We start from the raw sequence: 17,627 nt of genomic DNA, 5'->3' as shown, positions 1-17,627 counted from the left end.
TTTATATGATTGTCACAAGTATTACTAATGTGAAGCACTATGTACACTAGTAGCGCTTTATAAATAAAGACATACATACATCCTATTTTTTGAAAGGACATTATTATTATTATTATTATTTTCTTTGGTTTCAAAATCCATCGAATATATCCGACATTTTATTAATGCACATTTGTTACTCCATTTGTACACATGCAAGTAATAATGAATGCATAATTTATGTCATTGAGCCTTTTAGCACTTCTAAGTAGCATTGAGTGTTTTCAAGTGGTAAACTGTAGTTAACATTTAGCAACTCATTTGGTAATGTGGATTGGAACTGAAAAGACAGATATTGTAATCAGCAATTACCAGACTTGCAGTTCCTTGTGTAATAATTTCTTCCCCATTTAATATGCTAGGTAAAAGAAAACATAACTTCTCACTTCTTAGGCATATTTTATTGCACTGGTGGGCAATATGATGTAACTCAAGGACAGGTGCAACCCCTAAAGGAGCATTACCTCTTGGTATTTTTTATATTTTTGTGTATGAGGCATAAAGCAGGGGGTCTCCGGAGCTGAACCACATTGATTGCTTCCCTAGATACTTTTCTCAGAAGGTGCTGCCGGTAACAGCTCTGGCTGGGCATCTAATATGGTCGTTTAACGATTCCACAAGCCATAAGGAAGCTGCAACGTCAACCCTTGTGGCTTCCTATTGGCCTGAATGATGCAGAACCCTTAAACCGTGAAAGGAGGTACTGGGAGCACCTTTGGAGGTAAGTATCTTGTGGATGTGGTTCAGTCCTGGGTAGTAGCTCCTTGCCACTTTCCAGTCAGCTTTATAATGCTGGAAAACTGATGAATACTGTCCCACTCCTCTCCTTATACTGCATACGAGTGATTAGCACTTTCTTTAGGCAGCTGAGAGAGAGGTAAGAAGCTACAGTATGATTCACACATGCATTATCTCCGCTCTATCTGCTTGCTCTGAGAGTTCATGGAGATTGGAATATGAGAATGTATTTAAAGTTATATTGGAAGGTTTGTTGATTATTTCTACTATCAGAGATATTTATGATTTCACAATTTCCTAAAACCAGATTTTGGCCTGAGATAACCTCATTCATAGAAAACACATAATACAAGGCAGGGTTAGTGGCCTGACCTGTCTTAAAAACAATTGCTTTTATTTTTTAAGAAGTACAGTGCAATCTGCAATTCACATTAACCTCTGGTGTGACAGATTTATTAAAATACTGAATATTTTCTGGCATTATCATTATACTCATGTATAAAAGCCCTCTATTAAGAGGGAAGACAAAGAAAAACCAGCACAGAAAATGGAAATTAATCAGTAATAAATAAATAGATAAGAGACGCGTAACTTGTGACACAAGCCATTTTGCCTTATGAACAAAAAAAATTATATAGAATATATATTATGTAGAGTAGATACAGTACCTAAAGCTCAAATGAAAATAGTGAAATGGCAGTACACCTAGTCTAATAAGGCAAAACACAGTATTGTGGTTAATTTTTTGAGTGATTAGTTATGTAACGGTGTTTCCCCCACCCAGTGGGAGATTTGTCCATTACTGCGGTGTATGGTGCATATACCTGCTGTCAAAAGGAGGGCTGAGTCATCCGCCGATGGTGGTGGGGACACCGGACCAAGTTTCTAGGGTTCATACCCCACATATCTCTTTAGCAGTGCAGTGCCCCTATCTGCCGTAGGCTTCAGGAACTGAAGGTGATCTCCCACTGTAGAACTTATTACCTCACCCCCGAGTAAGGTCACGGACCAGGCAGGAGGTATATAACAGGAACAGTTTATTGTCTTCTGTACAGCACAGTTATATGGCAGGCTTCTGCCCGATGCAGTACTCTCAGCTCTCACTGAAGGATGGTCCCTGGACCATCACTACAGGCCAAGGGCACCCGCAGCTGTCCTAGCTCTTCCCCACCTCCCTTGCAGAGACAGAGGTATGGTCCACACACACTCTTCCCCGGAGGTAAAAGCACAAGGGAAGGCCCCAATTTCAGGCTCCCAGTTGTGTGACCTGCCTTCCTCAGTGGGGGAAGAAACCTACTAAATGTAGGGCGGTCCTGCCTTTAAGTACTGCCAGAGGAGAGCACCAGGTCTGGATCATGATTGGCCATGCCCAGGCTTGATCTTTTCGCCTCCCGCTGTCACTCAAATGCAGCTCCTAGGAGGGGAAAATCCCATATCAACTACTGGCAACCTGATTGTACCAGGTTTACTGCCAGCCCAAGGGCACAATAGTAGCTATCAGGTAACCTGGCTATAGTTAAATATAAAAATCCCTCCAATCTATATAAATTACATCAATCTACCATAGATCTAGATACCATTCAACTCAATGGAGGGAAAATGGATGAGGCAACTTGATTAAAAAAAAAACATATTATTAAAAGTACAAAATGTGTCTGAAAATTATTTAAAAGATATTTCTTATGAAAATGTGAGAGGTTGCTAAGGTGTGAATGCCATTTGGGCACTGGAGTTATGCTCAAGTACCCACGTCTTGGCATGATGGCAGTCCCGGACCACCATTTTCCCCAGCCCAGACTGTGAGGAGCCTAACTCAGCGGGTGGTTTCTGACTGACAAGTGGCAGAGGTGCCAAGTTGGCGCATGACCATGTCAGAATCCGAATCCATGCTTGCCCGGCTTAGATAGACTGGCAACGCTCTGATTGACTGGTAAGGATTTCTCCCATGCTCGGATTGGCTGGAGTATTTCATGAATGAAGTTGAAATACTGTAGTGTAAGAAACCCAGCAGCCAATCGGGATGAGAGATTCTCTGAGATTTTGAGCGTCAAGACAGTAGCAGCAAAGTCGAAATCACCAAAAGGTGCTCTGAGAGAAATACCAGCGAGCCGGCTTCAGAAATTTCAAGGCAAGAAATTTTCTAATTCCCACTTTTCAGGGCCAAGTTATTACAGTAAAACAGAACTTAGCGGTCGCGGCTGGGAATGGAAGCCGAAAAGAGTACCAGGACGCTTGATACTATCTCCCTGACAAGGCATTTCAGCAGCCCCGGAGCAGATACAGCGGTGGCGTCAGGAACTTCATGCCAATTTGAGTTCCAGAACATTTCAGGCCAAGACCCGGTCAACTTAAAGACTTTGTTTTATGGATTGTTTCACCTAGGAAAGGCTAGTTTTGCAGCCCAGGCCCCCAATAAGTGTGTTTTCTCTTGTATTTTGTAATCCACTGTGTGTATATCTGTTTCTATGGAATAAATGACAATTTGTTTTACTATTTGGTTTTGCTCAGTGATGTGATCCTGGCGTAAATGCCTGTTCTCCCGTGACAGTGTTGCACAACAAATGATAGTAGTGGTTATATACCAAGTGCATGAAATAGAAAAGAAAACACACATAGCATAATACTGTGGGATAAATGGACAAACGACAATCAACATGTATTTTACATGCCACACTTGGCTGTTTATCCACACAGTCTCTCCACAGTGCTAAGAATAAGGAATAGCTCCACTGGGTATATCCTCTGAGAGCGTACTGTAAGTTCCCTATGAGAATTATTTCATGGAATGTTAAAGGAAGCAATTCCCCTATTAAATGAAATAAAATTGTGAAGCACCTTAAGCGTCTTAAAGCCGAAGTTATATTATCCAGGAACTCATCTAGATGCGAAAGAAAGTGAAAAACTTAGGAGAGACTGGGTGGGTAAATTTATATATTCCCCAGCAGTAGGGAAAAAGGTGGCGTAGCTATCTTAATAAACAAATATTTGCCATATCAAGTTATCTCCACCGGAGGGGATGTGGAGGTGAGAGTGATACAATGCCTTGTCAGAATATATAAAGAGTATTACAAATATATAATGTCTATGGCCCAAATGAATATGATCAAACTTTTGTCCAAACTGTGACTGATACTTTATTCGCTTAAACAGGGGGTCTCAGGAGTTGGTATTAATGTGTATCAGCTCCGAAGACTCCCGGCTTCAATCCAATGCAGTAAAATTATATTATTTCTTGTGTCACATCTTGCCACCCATGAGGTGGCGAGATGAGAAGTTGTGAGTTGCTTGCAAGTTGCATCCGTGATGTGCTTATCGAAGCTACCTGAATAGTGTGATATCTCAAAAAATGTGAGATTGAGCATTTTTTTAGCTCCCGCATACTATGTCTGTGTGGAAATGCTACCGATCGGGGAGAAGCACTTCGAGCGAGTTTGGCAAGTTATTGAAGCTTTCTTACTAGCTACAATTTCCAATTCATTTGAGAATTGCCCAAAATGCTTGATGAATTACTTACACAAGCTTCTAGAATTGGTCCCTATACCTTGTCATAAGTAATGTAATTTAATTAAATGTAATAATCATAATTGTCATAATGTCATTTAATTAAAACACAGATCTATAAAATTCATATTAAAAAAGTGTATTCATTTTATGTTTATTGTTTATTCAATTACATTTTTTTACGTGTACTATTTTAGCATTTTTCTTACTCCCTGATCTATTCTAAGGAATACTGTGTACTCCGCTCTATTTCTCTATTTCTCTGTCTCTCTCTCTCTCATTTCTATGGTGTTGTGCAGTGCACATCTTTTCTATGGCATTCAAGTGTAGAAGAAATCAAGCATTTATAAAGCAGAAAGCTTTCCAATCGATGATTCCTCCTTCAATCTCACACTTTTGATACAGTAGGTATGTGCAAGTCATGCGTTTTCACACAGAGAAAAGATGGAGAGGGAGAAAAAGAAAGTGTGTTAAAGGGGAAAGCGTATTTATAAGGAAAGAAAGCGGATAGATGAGTAAAATAGAGGACAAGAGTAGAGCAAGCATGTTTCTGCATTAACTTTAACTGCAAACGAAAATAGAAATGTAAACAGCTACTGCTGACCGCTATTATTTATTGCTTAATTTAATCAGTGTGGAAACATGCCGCGCTTTATTAAATTAGCTATCATAAATGTTACATTTCTGAAATAGGAAATAGCATTTGAGTTGCTACAATAGATTTGTGTAAGAAAATAATTGACAAAATGTGTGTTCATTATATTGGATTTATAGCTATATATACTGTATATATTTATCTATACTTTACAGACAGATGAAGTTGGAATTGTTATTACAAAAGTAAACTATTTCATGTTTGTAGCTGTGAGTGATTTTCATTTTCTTTGTTTTATATTGGCAGACTCAACAAGCAAAATTCTATGAAAGCATAATGAAAATACTTCGGCCCAAGCCTGATTACTTTGCCGTTGGATACTATGGCCAAGGTTTCCCTACATTCCTCAGAGTAAGCGTTGGATGTTTTTCATGTCCAAATTAACTAATTGTATAGCTGCCAGTACGTTGTGAAATAAACCAGCTGATGTGGATGTACACAAAAAGCTTTGATTTACAGGTATTGTTAAATGGGATTTTTTTTGGTAGGCTGGATGGTTGACATCACAAAGAAGCCTACCGACACAAATTTAAAAAAAAATAAAAATAAATATATATATATGTGTGTGTGTATATATATATATATAAAACAATGAAAAGAAAAAGAAAAGCGTCCCAACTCAGCACTCAAGTATACTCAGAACAAACAATTTTCCCTTGCCTTGGGTATTAGGGGTCCATCAGTATCTTCATAGGGGATTTCCCCTGTCTGATACATATTCTATCACAGGAGGATGTCAGGGTTTGTTTTAATAATTTTTGTATTTTATGTTTGATTATTTGTGCTGTTAAATAAATCATAATTTTCTTTGATATTTGTTCTGAGTATACTTGAGTGCTGAGTTGGGACGCTTTTCTTTTTCTTTTCATTGTTATATTACTTCTAGTCCCTAGCACCGTTAGTGGTTATTATATTACTAATTTAAGTACTCATTATTTGCTTAGTCTGTTGCAGGCAGTTTGTCTTGTTGTAATATATATATATACACAAAAGCGCTTTGGTTCACAAATATTAATAAAGGAAACACTACTTGAAAAGTATTGCAATTTCCATATGACCTTAAACTCCCTCTGAAATTCAGTCAGGAAAACACTTTAGCAAACACTCAGATTATCATTTTGCAACTAGACTTTTATATGAAATATAATGATAATACTAATTTCACACGTTCAGTTTTGCTGCTAGTTCCACGGAGACTGAACTGAAGAACTTTCTTCACTAAGTCACGGTCTCTCCCTGGAGTGAAGCTGGACATGATGTGTTGCTGTAAAGAGATGTAGACAGGCAATATATAAAAAATACAAAATGTTATTCAGATAAGGCGACATTACAGCCTATGAGTATCCAATGTAGAAACGCATGGCCGGTTTCAGCGTGTAACCTTCACCTCAAGAATAATGTGGAAAACAGGGTGCCCGGTATTCTGATACAGATGTAGTCATCCTTATTAGACATTCTGTACATAACCCACCAGCAGGAGAAGTGGCCATTGTTTTGAAATAGCAGTGAGTGAGAAGGGGGGCGGGCTACCACATTATTTCACTGGCGTACCTCTTCACCATGTGCAATAACATTGGTTCTATATACTTAATAAAGTTGTAGAGCACTCGCGTGGACTTGTACAAAAGTGTATTTAATGAAATCGTCGACATTTCGATCCCAATATGGATCTTTCTCAAGACGGGGTTGGGAACGAAACGTAGACGATTTTATTAAATACACTTTTGTACAAGCCCAGTCAAGTGTTCTCTATCTTTATTACATATGCGCAATATAGATTTAATGACTGTGTGTGCACCCAGGGCAGTAACTTATTCCGTGAGTGCTCCTTCCTCTTCATATCAAGTACATTTATACATTATATTGTCAGGTGTTGCAATATTTTTCACACACAATCAGGCACTCCATCTAACTGAGCATTTATTGATTGGCTGCGAACTACAGTATAACAGCTGACAGCACAAAAAAGCCTACAGAAATACCCTTCGTTTAATAAAAAAAATTGTAAATGAGAAAAAAAAGGCAGAAAAAAGCTACAAAAATAATAAATAAAGAATAACTAATCTATAGGTAAACAGAAATATTCACAACAAAACTAAACTAATATGACAAAACATATGTCATGTTAAATTAAATAAACAGTAATGAACAGCTACTGTACTCAAGCAATTTACAGTATATAACCACAGACACATCAGCATAACTCTGGAGACACATTTCTTTGAAATGCAATGTCCATCAGACAAGCAGTCATATAACAATGAGGAAACCATGACTGATCCCTAATAATAGACGGAGGAACAAAGTAACTCCAATATTAAACCCATGAAACATTCTGGAGAACTTACTGTACAATGGCAGAAGAATTGAAAAGCATTTAGTATATAATACATCCAACCTCTTTTGTATATATTTTTAATCCGCATGGTTGTGGAATCAAATAAGAATCTCCAGGTTTACTGTAGGGAACCCTGGCAAACACTGAAAGCCTTTTAAGATGAAAAAAAACCATGACATGCCTGTTTCCCTGTATATATCATGTGAATCTGTGTTGTTGCAACAGTCCATGTCATAGATATTATTTTTGCAATCTATAGCAGTAATCCATTTGATAAGCAGAAACAAAATCAATATCTGGTATATTTTTTTAAGCCAGCAAAGTAGTGGAACTTATTACAAACCACTTGGTATACTGATAAAACACACATTAAGTGCAGACAGTCAGCCTAGATGTTTTGTATGAAGTCAAATGGTTCTGTCTATTTCCACCTACAGTATATCTTATACTAGAAAATGTACGGTATATTCTCACAACACAAGGCGCAGATGAGCCAAAACAGTAAAAATTCACATACAGTAATCAAGTTATGAGTTTCCAAGAGAGAAGGAACTTTTAGAATGTCACAATTTTTTATGTAACGTTGCCTAAGTTATGGCAAACATCTTGACCTTTGATTGCAGTTTGTAGGGAAATCAATCCAGAGTACAATGGACCATAGAACAAGTTAGCACATTTAGAATGAGTGTAAGAGATGTGTGCAGAGGTACAATGGAGACGGTTTTTAAGGTGAAATTAAAATAAGGCTTTATTGCCTGTTCCTTTAAACCATACAGCAACAAAAATATACATAAAACAATAAACACCTATCCCTGTGTTAGGGCTAACTTACTTCCCCAGTCCCTCTCTGCAAGGCAGGGGGGAGGGGGGAAGCCCCTTACCCAGGGGGGGAAGCCCCTTACCCACTTATCACCCCAAAGTCTCAGCGGTACCTTAACACAGGTGGCCCTTCAGGTCAGTGGTGTCCAGGTAGGTGCCTGCTTGAGAGTCCAGGCATAGATATCTGGTCCCCTTGTGTCTTTCTCTCAGGACACAGCCCTCCTTTTCCTTCCGTCAGCTCCCTTGTTAGCTAAGGAATCTCCTTCCTGTTACTCAGGCCCAGGCTTTTTCTAACAGTCCTAATCAGTCAGGTGGTGTCTGGTTGATTGCCTGTGCAATTAACCAGCAAACTGATGGATTTAGAGGCAATTTATCTCCAGCAGTGATAAGTCCCTGTTACATATCTCCCCTGTTTGTGGGAAGCTCGGGCTTACTAAGACCAAAGCCCATCCTTCCTCTCTCCCTCGAGATATCTCTGTGGCTCGAATGAGAGTGGATGGAGTATGAGAACCCTCAGTCCCGCTGGGATTGGAGCCCTTTCTCCAGGTTATTAGTGTCTCCTCCAGAAGGTGCTTGAAATCAGCACTCCTCAGTTGCTCGAGGAGGACTTTTTCCACGTACAGTCTTTCTACTGACCGCATGGTCATGAGATTTCCTCTGCGTCAAGCGATCCTCTCATTGTAGGCAGACTGTATGGCGACAGTCGCAGAGCATTTACGCAAATAGCTTTCTCTCGCCATCTTTTACATGGACTCCAATTTAGCACTAAATGTCCATTCTTTGTAACCCTTGCTCAGGTCTTGCAAAGCCTCTGTCAGCATACTTTTGGATTCTGTCTTATGTCCGGAATCTATTTCTACTATCCTAGACTCGTGCCATTTCATGTTATCACTTAAAGAGTATTCAAGATTAGCTATTTGAGTTTTCAGCTCTTGAAACTGTCCTTCTGCACTTCTTTTTCCACTCAATGTAGTTGCCAGTTCAGCTTCTTTGGAATGGAGTTGCGATACCACATCTCCCTGTTGACTCAGAGCAATGCTTAAATCTGTTTCCATTTTTCTATTTCTGATTTGCAGCTGCCGGTGCTCCTCCTGGATGTTGTCCAGCGGCAGGCAGGCCCTCTCATTGGCCATGTGGTCCAGCAATTGGTGGGCATTGGCCATCTTGGCCTCATAGCGCAGTGTCAAGTTATCTCCTCTGAGTTTAGGGTCACCACCGGCATCGGGTTCTGTAGACAAGGTTCAAGTTGGGCTGAGTTTTAATCCATATCAATTGACTCCCATGGCATCACTGTTTGGTAGTTACCTAGTGTTGTGCCTGTAGAGGTGTGAAAACCGAACCAGTTCTGCCTCAATCTAGAGAAGTGTTTTTCGGTTTTTCAGAAGTCTTGTTAGACCTTTAAGGATGGTGAATCAGTGTTCGATGACCTTTAAAAAGAGAATGCAGTTTGAAAGATAAGATAGATGCATATACAGCTTAAGCACCTGTCTACTCTGTACATCAGGCCTGCCCAACTCGTAAAGTGAGAAGGGCCGAACTGCTCCAAGGAAAAAAAATTTGGGCCACACGGGTTAAATCATCATCATCATCTCTCCTCCAGCACCTCTCATCATCATCATCATCATCATCCTCATATCTCCCCCAGAACCCCTCACTATCAACCTTTACGATACTCCCCATCTATCGCTCATACCCCATCTCTCCCCCTCACCCACACAATATCCCCCTCCACATCAAACACACAATACCCCCCTCCACATCAAACACACAATACCCCCTCCACATCCCCCCAGCCCAATCCATGTCAGCAGCCCCCCCCCCCAAGTCAGCATCCCATGTCAGTATCCCCCCCCACAAGTCAGCATCCCCCCAATGTCTCTCTTCCCTCAATATGACACTCTCTCCCCCTCCCCTAAATGACACTCTCTATCCCCCTCCTCTCAATATGACTCCCCCCCTCCCCTCAATATGACACTCTCTCTCTCCCTCCCCTCAATATGACACACTCTCCCCCTCCCCTCAATATGACACTCTCTCCCTCACCTCAATATGACACTCTCTCTCTCCCCCCCTCAATATGACACACTCTCCCCCTCCCCTCAATATTACACACTCTCTCCCTCCCCTCAATATGACACACTCTCTCCCTCCCCTCAATATGACACTCTCTCCCTCCCCTCAATATGACACTCTCTCCCTCACCTCAATATGACACTCTCTCTCTCCCTCCCCTCAATATGACACTCTCTCCCCCTCCCCTCAATATGACACACTCTCCCCTTCCCCTCAATATGACACACTCTCCCCCTCCCCTCAATATGACACTCTCCCCCTCCTCTCAATATGACACTCTTTCCCCCTCCCCTCAATATGACACTCTCTCCCCCCCTGCAACTCACATCACACCCTCCCCCTGCAACTCACATCACTCTCTCCCCCCCTGCACCTCACATCACTTCCCTCCCCTGCACCTCACATGTCAGCAGCCCCCCCTCACATGTCAGCAGCCCCCCCTCACATGTCAACAGCCCACCCCCCCCTCACATGTCAGCAGCCCACCCCCCCTCACATGTCAGCAGCCCACCCCCCCTCACATGTCAGCAGCCCACCCCCCTTAACATGTCAGCAGCCCACCCCCCTCACATGTCAGCAGCCCACCCCCCTCACATGTCAGCAGCCCACCCCCCCTCACATGTCTGCAGCCCACCACCCCTCACATGTCAGCAGCCCACCCCCCCCTCACATGTCAGCAGCCCACCCCCCCTCACATGTCAGCAGCCCACCCCTCACATGTCAGCAGCCCACCCCCCCTCACATGTCAGCAGCCCACCCCCTCACATGTCAGCAGCCCACCCCCCCTCACATGTCAGCAGCCCACCCCCCCTCACATGTCAGCAGCCCCCCCCTCACATGTCAGCACCCACCCTTCACATGTCAGCACCCACCCCCCCACCAGCCCGTTTTTCACAGACACCCCACCACCAGCACACACACACACACACACACACACACCTCTCTTAGATCAGCACATCCTCTCTCCCCGGTACTAAGCCCCGCCCCCGGCATGCTCTGACCTCCCCGGCATCCTGCTATTGAAAAAAAAAATACCCACGTCTGCCGCATCCTCCTCATGCTGCTGCTGCTGCTGCTGCTGCCCCCGCGCACCGCAAAACCCGGGGGAGGGGAGAGAGGGGAGGGGAGGTGGGGGGGGATGAATCGCCACCATTTTTTTAAACTTTTTTTTTAAATTTAATTTATTTAATTAACTGGTGCCTGGCCGAAGTCATCGCGGGCCGCACAGAGAGGCCAGGCGGGCCACATGCTGCCCGCGGGCCGTATGTTGTGCAGGCCTGCTGTACATGATTATAGTTTTGCAGTCATTCATACAGTAGTTAGGGACAATGTATTAAAACACCGACCATATGATTAATTTTGTAAGGAATAACTATTCTTGAAGTTTAATATATAGACCCCTACATGTACTAATTTGTTCTCTTGCTGTTCTTTATACTATGGAGCTATTTTTTTCCTTTCTGCAATTGTGAAACAGGGTGTTCCCTAAGACTTGTACACCTTTCAGTCCCAAATGTTACTGCCATTCTCACAGTGGTACAGTTGGTCACCTGTAGATAATTTTGACTCAACTGTTGCCTATTGCCTGACATTGAATAAATACCTGGAACTTCTAAATCTATACAGAGCAACTGACATGATCATATGACTCCACAGCAGTATGCCAAGAGATTTATATTGACTAATTTGTGAGCTTACAATTTTGTACCAGATATTGAATTTGTTCCTGTGCATAAAATTACATAAATTATGCCCCTTAATATCATAGCATTAGCACCCAGATCCACAAAGCTCCATTAACTCAGGGCTCATAATGTTATGTTATCAAGATCAATAACAGACATCCCTGAGGGTAACGCAAATTCACAATGCTAATGATATGCAAAAACAGCAGCCGTCAGTTTTCTCCTTAGCATTGGCTTAACAGCATGTTAAGTTAGTACTGCCTCACATTCGCTTCAAATAACATGACTCGCGTTACACCTGTCTTTCGTAAAGGTGGTTAACGCCTTACCAGACCCTGAAATATCGAGAAAGACCTATTTTACTAGAGTCCCAAGGGTTCTATATCAAACAGACCTTTAAAGACACCTGTGCACAATAAATAGGCACCCCTAAGATACATGGGAAATTCAATAATGGAGCTTTGGGGACCTGGGCCTATTATGTTTATTTATGACAGGCAACACATAAACCTTATAGAGCAGCTGATGTGTCCAGGTTTGGTATCTTGACTGGCTTTTAATTCTTGATTCGGTTCTGTTGATATACCATATGATTTTAACTTGTTCCATCACATTGTTGGGTTGCAAAACTATCTAATATGTTCTCTGTCCTTCGACCTGTGATTGGCTGACATTTGTCAATTACAAAACTGATGTTCTTGGGTATTACAACATAGGGGATAGTTGTCTCCTGCATGACTTTGTGGTGTCCCAGAATAATTGACAGATACTGTATATTTTTTGAACCATATGTTTAGTGACATAACAACCAGTACTATGAGTAATTTACCGCTAACATTGAACCTTGTATGGTTACTTGTAATTATAGGCTAAAGCAGTAAAATTCAGGGCATTATTGAAAACCCTGTTCTCTGATTGGTTAAAATTCCGAGCTTTATACACAGTAATGCCCTGAATTTCAGCAGTTTGCAAAATGCAGTTTTCAATCTGTTTATTTCCAGCCAATCAGCTTTCAGAACAGCTGATACCGGGCAGGGGATTGGTTTGAATTAAGTAAAAGCTCTGAGACAGGGCAGGGGATTGGTCAAAAAGCCACGGTTTGACTCCTCCCCCTCCCGAGCTGACTGAGATTTTCTGAGCAGATTCAGTTGAATTAGGGGGTGGAGGGGGGGGGGGGGGGAGGGGAGATAGACTGCAAAGAAGTAAGTGTGTTGTGTATAGAGGTGCAGTGTTGTGTGTGTGGGGTGGGTGTAGACGTGCTGTGTTGTGCTGTGTTGTGTGTAGAGCTGGGGGGGAGAGTGCACAGTTTAGTAAGTGGCTGCATTTTTGATTGTGGCTGCAGTGTGTGTGTGTTGTGCTGTTGTATGTGTAGCAGCAGTTTGTGTGAGTGTAGAGCTGATGTGTGTGTGTGTGTGTGTGTGTATAGAGCTACTGTGTGTGTGTGTGTGTCAGTAGCAGTGTTTATGGGTGTAGCATGTGTGCGTAGCAGCAGAGTTTGTGTGTGTGTGTAGAGCTGGTGTGTGTGTAGAGCTGCTGCTGTGTGTGTAGAGGTGCTGTGTAGTGAGTGTAGAGGAGGTGCTGTGTTGTGTGTCTAGAGCTCCAGTGTGTGTGTATGTGTGTATAGGCACTGTGTGTGTGTGTGTGTGTGTGTGTGTGTGTGTGTGTGTGTGTGTGTGTGTGTGTGTGTGTGTGTGTGTGTGTGTGTGTGTGTGTGTAGCAGCAGTTTGTGTGTGAGCTGCTGTGTGTGTGTGAGCTGCTGTGTGTGTGTGTGTGTGTGTGTGTGTGTGTGTGTGTGTGTGTGTGTGTGTGTGTGTACACAGAGGAGGCGGCAGTGTGTGGATATAGATATCTGCAGTGTAAGAGTATATAGAGGTGGTTTCATGTATTTACCATTTTATTTTAATAAAAAAAATCTATTTAACTATACAAAAGTGTCTATTATTTATGAAATAAGCCTACATTTAGCCTATAATAGTAATAATCCCCTCAGAACAGGGCATTACTGGCCAATAATGCCCTGTTCTTCTGGGATTATTACTTAAGTAAGGGTATTACTAAACTGATAATCATTAGTCATTTAGTGCCATATCCATAAACATACAATACATAATCACTCAAAAAATCATGCATACAGTATAACACTTTTATGAATCTGCCTTGTGACTGAACTACTCAATCTCCCCCTTTCCTTTTCTGCATGACATATTGCTCCTATGTATACAATTCTCATCCCATAACGAGAAAATGCTTACCCTGAGTTTGTTTAAATCACCTATTTCTTCTGCAGGTATATCTTTGATTAGGGATCACTCATGATTTCCTCATTTCCACACGAATGCTTTTCTGAGGGACAATTGTGTAATTCACATAGCAATCGGCCTTAGTCTGTATATTACTGTCTCAAGTGTCAGATCCGCATATCATAAAATTCTTGAGTAAAGTAGCTATTTGTTCCAGTTTGTTTCACCTAACCCATGTTATTATGTTTATTTATATATTTATTGTTTTCACTAATCTTCATTTTCTATATACAGTGCAGTAGTGCATTCTTTACAATTGTCTCTAAAATGTCACTGCTGTTACCAATTGTGGACAACAATGTTGAACAACGAACACTTACAATATGACATGAATTTACTGAAAGTTAAAGTTACAGTGCAATGAGCGAGTTATAAAGTTGTTTTTTTTTTTTTTAGTCCCTGCGAAGAAACTCTTGATAGTCTCACAATGATTTATGTGATCAAGAGTAAAATGGTAAAGTAGAGGCAATTATATAAATTGAAAAATAGTTTTTCAATATACTGACACAATGAGGTGTTTAAACAAGATGATATTCCTTCACCTTGCTGAATAAATCACAGTTAGGAATTGTATTAAATTGGTGCTGAGAATTACATTTTCTACCCAAGTCTCTTAGCGTAATTTTTTGTCAGCTGCTCTGCCTCAATTTTCTTTAGCTTCCATATTTGCTTTGTGGATTGCTGTTTGAGATCTATATTTTATAACAGGATGCACAATGAGTCTCGGCTTACCGACGGATCCCTTATCCGACGCCGCATAATGCAGTCCGCTGGACACATTATCCAACGTCGGACCCGCTTATCTGACGGTCAGTGCCGCCGATTAACATTGACCCACAATCCGACGGTCCATTATCCGACGGCGGTTTGCGGGACGAATTCTGTCGGATAAGCGAGGACCGCCTGTAGTAGACTCAGTTTTTGGGACCAACATTGCATTTCCTCTCTTTTCAAGTACTGCGAATTTATGCAGGTAATTAATGATGATTTCTGACTAAAATCTGTTTTGAAGGAAAGTTTCCAAAAAAACATTGCAGTGACACTTTTCAGGAGGTTAATAAATCCTTCATTTAATATATCCCACTAGTAGAAAGAAATACTTAAAGGAATTCACTTTTTAGAGTTGTATCAATATTTTGTTAAAATGCGTTTTCGGATACAACATCGGCTAATACATCTTTAGATTTATTTTTCTGATCTAGGTTATCACTAATGGGTGAATATGTATTTATATATGTATATACATCGCAAAAATAATTCAACCTGCATCATAATTTAGGTGAAAGAACGAGTGACGCCGCGGTCACGACTCCTCTAAACAGCCAAACGCATGTAGAAAAAATAAAAAACTTTATTGAACAAACAAGTGAACAGCAGCCATAGTCATCCTCTGACGCGTTTCGTCCGGGTCACGGACTTTTTCAAAGACTTTGAAAAAGTCCGTGACCCGGACGAAACGCGTCAGAGGATGACTATGGCTGCTGTTCACTTGTTTGTTCAATAAAGTTTTTTATTTTTTCTACATGCGTTTGGCTGTTTAGAGGAGTCGTGACCGCGGCGTCACTCGTTCTTTCACCTATCTCTTCTACTTCCTGCTGGAGCACACGAGGACACCACCGTACAACAGACCGCTGAGCAACCCCTCAACCAGCACTCTGGCAGTTCACACAAGGAGTCGTGAGTACTGACCGCTGGGTTTAGTCCGGGACACAGGGCGTGGGTGAGGCATATTGCTACTGGTTGGGGTTTATTTTCGGGCATTTCCCTGGACGTGCCCGCAGGTATCTCCCCCGGTTAAAAGCCCCCCGCCCTGCTTTAGTCTGCACGGCTAAAATCTGGGTTGCTTATTGTCTTTACACTTTAAAGGATGTCCACCTCTTGCTACCAGGGACTTGCATTAATTGAACCACCACGGTTTTGGTAGCCACAGTATCCCGAGGGGTTCGCTCCCCTATTTCTTGTCTATGCATCATAATTTAGCCTTGGTGTCTATAACAGAATAGTAGAAAGCGAGGATCCCTAAATCTATTGGGAATAGTTTTACAGTATTTGTTCCGAAACTGTATGTTATTTTATACCTGTCTTATTTAAGCAAACTGCATTATCTTCTAATTTTTTTGTAGAACAAGGTGTTTATCTATCGAGGTAAAGAATATGAGCGGAGAGAAGACTTTCTGGCTCAACTGATGAGCCAGTTCCCATTTTCGGAGAAGCTGAATACTACCTCCTCTCCTGGAAAGGATATCAAAAACTCCCCCGCACAATGTATCCTTAGTAAATGGTTAAATGATATGTAATATTAAGCTGTACATTGCAGGGAGCTGAACTGATGTATTAACCTTTTATCTTGCTTCTTCTATTGCCCATTTGTGGAGACAGCAATGGTGGCAGGATAATGGACCTTTATTTACTAAGCTTTTTACCAATGGATGCCTTTATTTTAAATCCCCTCTCTTTTGCATTCATGTTTCAAGTTCTTCTGCACCTTTTCAATGTACTTCCTATTTCCAAATTCGTTTTTTTCTGTGCTATAGGGCCAAAATCTCTCTCTCATCTCGGATTCACTAACCTCCGATACTAGTTATCTCAAACCCGCTTTATCAGCGATTGTCTTGAATGACAGTAAACACAGATTTAGAGGTTTGGGAATTTCCCCCTCTATATTTTATGAATGCTGTTCATTCTCATTTTTACATTTCTCTTTAACTGTGTGTCCCACAGATGTGTGGTAAAAATGTGTTTCAGGATTTCACTCCCACTAGGGCAAAACTGTTTTTGTAAAGTGAACACAGGGGAGTCCTTTATGGTGTAGGATTTGTATAATAATGAACAGGTCTGTAGGATGAATCTCCCAAAATACTGGCACAAAGGCCCAGGACCACAAAACTATGCGCAACTTAACATGGCGGTCAAACTAATTTAATGTCATGTTAATACTAACGTGTATCCCCAAAGGAGTAGAAGTTCTGTTTTCTGCATTAAAGATCATTGCATTAACTATAACGTCCGTTAGTGATAATGAGATGTAAATGATGGGCATATAACGTGTTATGATAACATCTCATATCGACAAGTCTGTTAAGCTTAACGTGGGTACTTAGCATTGCATTAGTTAGGTCATAATAATTACACCCAGACACTAACATAGCCTTATTTCCTGGCATTTATTCCCTCTCCTCTCTTGTTCAACTTAAATTAAAGACCTACAATATTTCAGGGTCTGGATTGAAGTAACACTAAGACATACTGAAAGTTACGTTATTGGCGGATAATGCCACGTTATGCTACAAAAACATGATGTTAACACTAAAAAAAATGATATGCAGCGGCGGATTTCAAAGTCTGCAGCCCCTAGGCACAGCTGTTGCGGCCGCCTCCTTCCTGCTGCACCCCTCCTCCTTTTGAACCACAACATCAAATGACGCAACGGACGTCACCAATTTGACGTCGCATGGCATCACATTGCCATGGTAACGCAA

General features: G+C 41.4%; 1 protein-coding gene across 1 annotated transcript in view; it reads left to right on the top strand.

The window, feature by feature from the left end:
- The window catches only part of DOCK2 (dedicator of cytokinesis 2), a 1,423,644-nt gene that overhangs the window by 1,203,827 nt on the left and 202,190 nt on the right, over nucleotides 1-17,627 (top strand). The window contains exons 40-41 of the mRNA XM_075599153.1: nucleotides 5,180-5,284; nucleotides 16,272-16,413. Of these exons, the coding sequence (XP_075455268.1) occupies nucleotides 5,180-5,284; nucleotides 16,272-16,413 (247 nt within the window). The remainder of the gene's footprint in view (nucleotides 1-5,179; nucleotides 5,285-16,271; nucleotides 16,414-17,627) is intronic.

The sequence above is a fragment of the Ascaphus truei genome, chromosome 5 (assembly GCF_040206685.1).
Source record: "Ascaphus truei isolate aAscTru1 chromosome 5, aAscTru1.hap1, whole genome shotgun sequence".
Classification (NCBI taxonomy): domain Eukaryota; kingdom Metazoa; phylum Chordata; class Amphibia; order Anura; family Ascaphidae; genus Ascaphus; species Ascaphus truei.
The sequence above is the reverse complement of the archived record's forward strand: the minus strand, read 5'-3'. Positions and strand labels throughout refer to the sequence as shown.